This window comes from Coregonus lavaretus (assembly GCF_964263955.1).
Source record: "Coregonus lavaretus genome assembly, chromosome: 24".
NCBI lineage: Eukaryota > Metazoa > Chordata > Actinopteri > Salmoniformes > Salmonidae > Coregonus > Coregonus lavaretus.
This window is the reverse complement of record NC_140011.1, coordinates 34,693,539-34,703,158: the sequence shown is the minus strand read 5'-3', so window position 1 is coordinate 34,703,158 and position 9,620 is coordinate 34,693,539. Positions and strand designations below refer to the sequence as shown.

Sequence of the window (9,620 nt, the reverse complement as noted above, 5' to 3'; positions counted from 1 at the left end):
ACAGCATGATCGGCATCGTTGTCTCAGACACTACACTAACTAGCAAGATAGCTAGTTAGCTAGCACACAGTGTCGCCCCAGCCTCCCGCCTGATGTGCTAGCGGGAGGCGGGGGCGACCGGTAGACGGTGTCCTTCCCCCCACCTGTCGGGCACTGTTTTCCCGTAGTTCTGTTAATGATGGTGAGGGTAAGAACCAATGGGATGGGGGGTGGCATTCATGCAATGCTACTTCTCTGTAAACAAATTAACAACAGACTGTCAGCATGTTTATAGAGAAGGGCACTCAACATGTACAGCACTGACATAAATGACTGATGATTGCTTGAAAGAAATTGATCAAAATAAGATTATGGGAGCTGTACTGTTAGATTTCAGTGCAGCCTTTGATATTATTGACCATAACCTGTTGTTGAGAAAACGTATGTGTTATGGCTTTTCAACCTCTGCCATATGGTGGATTCAGAGCTATCTATCTAATATAACTCAAAGGGTTTTCTTTAATGGAAGCTTCTCTAATGTCAAACATGTAAAGTGTGGTGTACAGCAGGGCAGCTCTCTAGGCCCTCTACACTTTTCTATTTTTACCAATGACCTGCCACTGGCATTAAAACAAAGCATGTGTGTCTATGTATGCTGATGATTCAACCATATACACATCAGCAACCACAGCTAATGAAGTCACTGAAACCCTTAACAAAGAGTTGCAGTCTGTTTTGGAATGGGTGGCCAGTAATGAACTGGTCCTGAACATCTCTAAAACTAAGGGCATTGTATTTGGTACAAATCATTCCCTAAATTCTAGACCTCAGCTGAATCTGGTAATGAATGGTGTGGCTGTTGAACAAGTTGAGGAGACTAAATTACTTGGTGTTTCCTTAGATTGTAAACTGTCAAGGTCAAAACATATACAGTTGAAGTCGGAAGTTTACATACACCTTAGCCAAATACATTTAAACTCAGTTTTTCACAATTCCTGACATTTAATCCTAGTAAAAATTAGGTTAGTTAGGATCACCACTTTATTTTAAGAATGTGAAATGTCAGAATAATAGTAGAGAGAATAATTTAATTAAGCTTTTATTTCTTTCATCACATTCCCAGTGGGTCAGAAGTTTACATACACTCAATTAGTATTTGGTTGCATTGCTGGTGTAACTGAGTCAGTTTTGTAGGCCTCCTTGCTCGCACACGCTTTTTCAGTTCTGCCCACACATTTCCTATAGGATTGAGGTCAGGGCTTTAGGATGGCCACTCCAATACCTTGCCTTTGTTGTCCTTAAGCCATTTTGCCACAACTTTGGAAGTATGCTTGGGGTCATTGTCCATTTGGAAGACCCATTTGTGACCAAGCTTTAACTTCCTGACTGATGTCTTGAGATGTTGCTTCAATATATCCACATAATTTTCCTTCCTCATGACACCATCTATTTTGTGAAGTGCACCAGTCCCTCCTGCAGCAACGCACCCCCACAGCATGACGCTGCCACCCCCGTGCTTCACGGTTGGGATGGTGTTCTTTGGCTTGCAAGTCCCCCCTTTTTCCTCCAAACATAACAATGGTCATTATGGCCAAACAGTTCTAGTTTTGTTTCATCAGACCAGAGGACATTTCTCCAAAAAAGTACGATCTTTGTCCCCATGTGCAGTTGCAAACCGTAGTCTGGCTTTTTATGGCAGTTTTGGAGCAGTGGCTTCTTCCTTGCTGAGCGGCCTTTCAGGTTATGTCGATAAAGGACTTGTTTTACTGTGGATATAGATACATTTGTACCTGTTTCCTCCAGCATCTTCACAAGGTCCTTTGCTGTTGTTCTGGCATTGATTTGCACTTTTCGCACCAAAGTACGTTCATCTCTAGGAGACAGAACGCGTCTCCTTCCTGAGCGGTATGACGGCTGCGTGGTCCCATGGTGTTTATACTTGTGTACTATTGTTTGTACAGATTAACGTGGTACCTTCAGGCGTTTGGAAATTGTGGAGGTCTACAATTTTTTTTTCTGAGGTCTTGGCTGATTTCTTTTGATTTTCCCATGATGTCAAGCAAAGATGCATTGAGTTTGAAGGTAGGCCTTGAAATACATCAACAGGTACACCTCCAATTGACTCAAATGATGTCAATTAGCCTATCAGAAGCTTCTAAAGCCATGACATTGTTTTCTGGAATTTTCCAAGCTGTTTAAAGGCACAGTCAACTTAGTTTATGTAAACGTCTGACCCACTGGAATTGTGATATAGTGAATTATAAGTGAAATAATCTGTCTGTAAACAATTGTTGGAAAAATTACTTGTATCATGCACAAAGTACATGTCCTAACCGACTTGCCAAAACTATAGTTTGTTAACAAGAAATTTGTGGAGTGGTTGAAAAACGAGTTTTAATGACTCCAACCTAAGTGTACAGTGAGGGAAAAAAGTATTTGATCCCCTGCTGATTTTGTACGTTTGTCCACTGACAAAGACATTATCAGTCTATAATTTTAATGGTAGGTTTATTTGAACAGTGAGAGGCAGAATAACAACAACAAAATCCAGAAAAACACATGTCAAAAATGTTATAAATTGATTTGCATTTTGATGAGGGAAATAAGTATTTGACCCCTCTGCAAAACATGATTTATTACTTGGTGGCAAAACCCTTGTTGGCAATCACAGAGGTCAGACGTTTCTTGTAGTTGGCCACCAGGTTTGCACACATCTCAGAAGGGATTTGTTCCACTCCTCTTTGCAGATCTCCAAGTCATTAAGGTTTTGAGGCTGATGTTTGGCAACTCGAACCTTCAGCTCCCTCCACAGATTTTCTATGGGATTAAGGTCTGGAGACTGGCTAGGCCACTCCAGGACCTTAATGTGCTTCTTCTTGAGCCACTCCTTTGTTGCCTTGGCCATGTGTTTTGGGTCATTGTCATGCTGGAATACCCATCCACGACCCATTTTCAATGCCCTGGCTGAGGAAAGGACGTTCTCACCCAAGATTTGACAGTACATGGCCCCGTCTATCGTCCCTTTGATGCGGTGAAGTTGTCCTGTCCCCTTAGCAGAAAAACACCCCTAAAGCATAATGTTTCCACCTCCATGTTTGACGGTGGGGATGTGCTCTTGGGGTCATAGGCAGCATTCCTCCTCCTCCAAACAAGGCGAGTTGAGTTGATGCCAAAGAGCTCGATTTTGGTCTCATCTGACCACAACACTTTCACCCAGTTCTCCTCTGAATCATTCAGATGTTCATTGGCAAACTTCAGACAGACCTGTATATGTGCTTTATTGAGCAGGGGGGACCTTGTGGGCGCTGCAGGATTTCAGTCCTTCACGGCGTAGTGTGTTACCGACTGTTTTCTTGGTGACTATGGTCCCAGCTGCCTTGAGAACATTGACAAGATCCTCCCGTGTAGTTCTGGGCTGATTCCTCACCGTTCTCATGATCATTGCAACTCCACAAGGTGTGATCTTGCATGGAGCCCCAGGCCGAGGGAGATTGACAGTTATTTTGTGTTTCTTCCATTTGCGAATAATCGCACCAACTGTTGTCACCTTCTCACCAAGCTGCTTGGCGATGGTCTTGTAGCCCATTCCAGCCTTGTGTACGTCTACAATCTTGTCCCTGACATCCTTGGAGAGCTCTTTGGTTTTGGCCATGGTGGAGATTTTGGACTCTGATTGATTGATTGCTTCTGTGGACAGGTGTCTTTTATACAGGTAACAAGCTGAGATTAGGAGCACTCCCTTTAAGAGTGTGCTCCTAATCTCAGCTCGTTACCTGTATAAAAGACACCTGGGAGTCAGAAATCTTTCTGATTGAGAGGGGGGTCAAATACTTATTTCCCTCGTTAAAATGCAAATCAATTTATAACATTTTTGACATGCGTTCTGGATTTTTGTTGTTGTTATTCTGTCTCTCACTGTTCAAATAAACCTACCATTAAAAATATAGACTGATCATTTCTTTGTCAGTGGGCAAACGTACAAAATCAGCAGGGGATCAAATACCTTTTTCCCTCACTGTATGTAAACTTCCGACTTCATCTGTAGATTCAGTGGTTGTAAAGATGGGGAGTGGTCTGTCCGTAATAAAGAGATGCTCTGCTTTTTTGACGCAACACTCCACAAAGGAAGTCCTGCAGGCTCTAGTTTTATCTTATCTTGATTAAACTTCCAGTCATATGGTCAAGTGCTGCAAGGAAATACTTAGTTAAGCTGCAGCTGGTCCAGAACAGAATGGCACGTCTTGCTCTTCATTGTAATCAGAGGGCTAATATTAATACTATGCATGCCAGTCTCTCTTGGCTAAGAGTTGAGGAGAGACTGACTGCGTCACTTCTTGTTTTTATATTGAACATTGTGTTGGAAATTCCAAATTGTTTGCATAGTCAACTTAAACACAGCACTGACACACACACTTACCCCACCAGACATGCCACCAGGGTTTTTTTCACAATCCCCAGGTCCAGAACAAATTCAAGTAAACGTACAGTATTATACAGAGCCATGAGTGCATGGAACTCCCTTCCATCTTATATAGTGCAAGTGAACAGCAAACCTGGTTTCAAAAAACAAATAAAGCAAGTCCTCACGGCACAACGCCTCTCCCCCATGTGACCTACTTGTTGTGTGTATGTACTGACATGTATGTGTGACTGATAGATGCACACACACTACATGTTAATGTTTTTAAGTGTTGATTCATAATATTGGCTCCATGCCCGCTGGTTTGGGATTTATTTTAAAAAGTTTGTTTTTAGCTGGACTGACATCCAAAATCAATAGGCATATACTATCCAGGGTTATTCATGTTCATTGGAGACATAAACAATACATTATGGGCTTTGGATGCCAACTACAATAATCTTAAACCATGACAAATATCTCAATCATACTTATAGCCTAACTAGCAGTTATAACTGGCACTTAAACCATAATAGTGTTATCGTCATGATTTTGATAAATAGGGCAATACAGTGATTACATTTATAATGCATTAATTCTATACATTTCGCTTTTTTTTTTTAATCTGTTTTATTCTATCAGTTTAAATGTTATACTGAGTAGGTTACATTAGCACTGACAGGCAGTGAGACAAGTTGGAAATGAAGCGAGTTAACAAAATAAGAATGAGTTTATTTACAAGACTTTGTACATGATAAAATATAAATAAATCTACAATGCTTTACATGATTTATAATTTAGGAAAGAACCGGAGACAGGGAATAAATGTATAGGAATGTAAAAGAAGAAATCCATTGTCCAAGACAAGAAAACAAAGAGAAACTCCAGGCATTCTACAAAGTAAGCTCTGAAGAAAATGTTATATAACAGAGAATTCTTCAGTCTGTTAAACAGGCCTTTTAAAGTGACAGTGACAGGTTTTCAGAAAACGTATGATTGTCCTTGACCTCCACATCTTTCTCTCTTAGCTGGCCCTCAACACACACTTCTTGATAGGAAAGATGAATGTTGTCCTGAATGTGTGCCATGATGATCTGGGTGGCTAGGTTTCCGTAAAGATGCTCTCAGAACACATATTGTGGACACCTGTATGTGTCCTGTGTGGATTTCAATCACCCTTCTCCTCCGCATATCAGGACCAGGGCCTCCATACTACCTGGGGCTGGATCTGAAATAGTGACCGCCTCAGAGTCCTTGTTGGGCCGACGGGCACAGGGCCAGAGAGATGTAGAGGGGTGGGGGGACTGGACACCAGGGAAGGATGGGCTGGTACCAGAGGCACCACGGGCGGAGATGTAGTTTGAGAGAAGGATGACAAGGAATCTGATGGACGTTGAGAGGGAGAAGGAGGGAAGGGGAAGTGGCAGGGCATGGAGAGGTATGGAGGGGTAGTGGTGAAAGGTGGCGAGGAGTTTGAGTAACAGGGGGAGGGTGGGGGTGAGAGGGAGTAAGGGGGAGATGGGTATGGGTGTGAGAGGTGTTGGGTAGGGTGGGGGTGGTGGAGCACAAAGGTGTTGGGATAGATGGGAAGAGAGGTGTTGATATATGGAAAAGTGGCTTCCCTGCTGGCTCGTTGATGCCCCATCACTGTGCTGTCCTTCCTGTTTTGCACTCTGCCCAGGAAGCATGATCTTTCTGCTGCAGGGCCCCAGGGCTGGAGGTCCAGGGGGAAGGTCTGGCTCTGCACCCTCCCCAGAGGGCAGGCGCTGTGGGTATCCAGGTGATCCCTTAGTCCCTGGACAAAGCTCTCTCTCTGGGAGGGGTCCACGCTGTCGATGTAGTTGCCCAGGCGGGATATGCACTCTGTGAAACCTGCACTGTAGACAGGGTTGGGTGGGGTCTGTGTTTGCTTGTGTATGGGGCCTGTCCTTTGGGAACTCACAGCACTAGTCACTGGAGCAGAGGACTCTTTCATGGAATTTTCTGAGAAGGCTAGTGTTGGTCAATAGTGTGAGCCAGACAGTATAGGGAGTAAATTAGAAAGAAAAGAGAGGACAGAAAGAGAAGAATCCAGAGATGAAGATGAGCGTGTGATAAAAGATCATGATAGGATGATGAATATGGAGAGAATTCAAAAGTGGACAGCAAGAGGACAGTATGGAGAAGCAGGATGGGAATCAGTGGGAGAATAGTCAAAACAATTTGCAAAAGCCAATGGTGTGTGTGTGTGTAGGTGAGATATAGGGAGGTTTTGGGGCAAGATAAAACAATTATTAGCACTCACATTAACCATGTTCTATCTATATCAGCAGTTTGGGGGCAGATTTCACTTCCCATTTCTGAAATAAATTAAATGACAAACCCACACTGGAAAACAATAAAACATTTTGGATTGATAGATACCTTTGCTGTCGTTCCCATTTGTTTTTCTTCGTATGTAATCGACGGTCAACTCTAAAATTTCAGCTTTTTCTAACTTTGGATTTTTCAGCCGCTGTGAGAGAGAAAGAATAATCCTACTGAACAAGGCATTATGCACAGCCATTGCGCACAATATGTGCGTGTTGTTTTATGGGCTGTTTGAAACGTCATTAATAAGTTATTATTATCGGTGCCCTGCTGTTTATTATATCCCTCTCCCACTGGGCACACACTGGTTGAATCAACGTTGTTTCCACGTAATTTCAATCAAATTACGTTGAACCAACGTGGAATAGATGTTGAATTGACGTCTGTGCCCAGTGGGCTCATTCATACAAGAGGGACACACAAGGAGCTGATTTCAGACGCAACTAGAAAAGCTGTGGCCAACTCAACTCACCATGTCAGAAGTGTTGCTTAGCAGAATAGTCCTTAGCTCATCCAAGCGTTGATTTATCCTATCTCGCCTCTTCTTTTCAATCACCGGTTTTAGAACCTAGAAAATAATAATAATGATCAGTAATTTAACCAAAACAAATCCAAAACCAATTCACGGTCACCTAAATATATAGATGAACTATTTGAAAGATACATTTTACGCAGGATCTGAACGTACCCTCTTTAAGGCTTTACGATTATCCATGTTTGATCCTTCCAACTTTACTCGATGAAGAAAAGTAGGCCTATATGAATAAAGACGATTTTTCAAAAAAATTAAACGATAAATGCATCTAATCCGGTCAAGTCAGCTGAAAATAAAGTCTCCACACTCGCTCGGGACTGGTTCATTATCAGGTGAACCCGCAGGCTATTTATAAGGTCAAGCAGACCGATTGTCATTGGTTGAAAGGTGACAATGACGTTCACGACCGTATGTTAACTGTACTTATGCCTTCTTGATACTCACAAAATTGATTATATGTTGAAAGATATGGAGAAAATAAATCTATTAGACATATAATTAATACATTAGCTCTTTTCTGCTGCTGCAATCTAGCTTAATTTCAGTAAATAAATAAATAAATATATATATATATATATATATATATATATATATATATATATATATATATATATATATATATATATTAGACCATAGACCATTCCAAGGACGCACATTTATTTACTGAAATGAAGCTAGATTGCAGCAGCAGAAAAGAAAACAGCTAATGTATTAATTATATGGCTAATAGATTTATTTTCTCCATATATATATATATATATATATATATATATATATATATTTACAATACAGCATAAACATTTAGAATGGGAGTCCATATAGCCCATATCTTCATCCTAACTTGTAGCTAGAGTAGGCTGTGTGATTCGGTGCATTATTATTGGTGGTCCTCTGTAGCTCAGCTGGTAGAGCACGGCGCTTGTAACGCCGGGTTCGATCCCCGGGACCACCCATACACAAAAATGTATGCACGCACGACTGTAAGTCGCTTTGGATAAAAGCGTCTGCTAAATGGCATATTATTATTTTTATTATTTATGGTTATTTGTTATTTTATTTTATTTACAAAAATGTATATAAGGTGACCCCCCTATAAGACGCAACCATATGCTATACAGTATTATGTTATGACTTGTAAATGCCAGGATTACACTTCTTTTACCTTAATTTGGCATTGACAATAATGCGTTTATGCCATTATTGGCGCAATTGACTAGTAAAGCAGTGATCGTTTTATGTAAATATAGGGCCAATTTGGTACAAACTGTGTCTATAGCTGGAATACTATATTGAGTTGGTGGGAGTGTCTTCACACTCAATGCATCATAGAGGGTATTTTGACTATCCATAGCAGTATAGCATAACTTCATATGTATGTGCCAAATTGTCCTTTTAGACAAGTGTGCCCTGGGAACGTTGGTTTTCTCATGGGAACAGAGAAATACTGTCGCTGAAAAAGTGTCAGAATGAACACAATCACACCAACTCGAACACACTCGCCTTTATGATGTATACATTCCATGTAAGTGCCAATTTAAGCATGACAACAGTTGCACCTTGTGTGAGCATGCCATACTAACCATCTGCTGCAGGCGAGGTTGCGCTATTAATCAACATCAAATACACAAATGAGCTGTGGGAAATTTGACATGCACGCGAATTGAGAATAGCACTTCCATCTATGGTTACGGTCCTGCGTAAAAATAGGCCCTTGCAGCTTTTAACCTACACATGCATGGGGAGAGAGAGAGAGAGAGAGAGAGACAGAGAGAGAGAGAGAGAGAGAGAGAGAGAGAGAGAGAGAGAGAGAGAGAGAGAGAGAGAGAGAGAGAGAGAGAGAGAGAGAGAGAGAGAGTGAATGACCGCGCGTAACAGCAGTGAATGGACAAATGCACAAGTGGGAAGTCTGGACAGAGGTGCAAATTTGACACGGGCATACCCTGGGAGAATGCTATAAACACAAGTGACTCCTTCAGGCCTAAAAAAAAATACAACATGTGGTTCAATGTTCAATGAGATACATTCTAAGGTGAGTTGACCAAATACATTTTGCTGTTCTAAAGTGACAGACTGGGAAAATGACCCTCAGCCCTTTCCCTTGGGAAAAACGATAGGATTTACACATTTGTAAATCGGAAGGTAGCTTAGTGTTTAAGAGCGTTGTGCCAGTAACCGAAAGGTCGCTGGTTCTAATCCCCGAGCCGACTAGATGAAAAATCTGTCGATGTGCCCTTGAGCAAGGCACTTAACCCTAATTGCTCATGTAAGTCGCTCTGGATAAGAGCGTCTGCTAAATGACTAAAATGTAAATGTTAGAATGGTGTCGCCACTGACTTGAGGTGCGATGGTCCCCACAGC

The 9,620-nt window shown here is 41.6% G+C and overlaps 1 protein-coding gene across 1 annotated transcript; it reads right to left on the bottom strand.

Moving 5' to 3' along the window:
- Positions 1–5,570: 5,570 nt before the first annotated feature.
- Positions 5,571–7,442, bottom strand: her1 (hairy-related 1; the record flags this gene model as incomplete). The annotated part of the gene is made up of 4 exons (XM_084140572.1): positions 5,571–6,370; positions 6,782–6,872; positions 7,200–7,295; positions 7,416–7,442. 4 exons carry the CDS (start codon positions 7,440–7,442, stop codon positions 5,571–5,573), a joined length of 1,014 nt encoding a protein of 337 aa, XP_083996698.1.
- Positions 7,443–9,620: the final 2,178 nt, after the last annotated feature.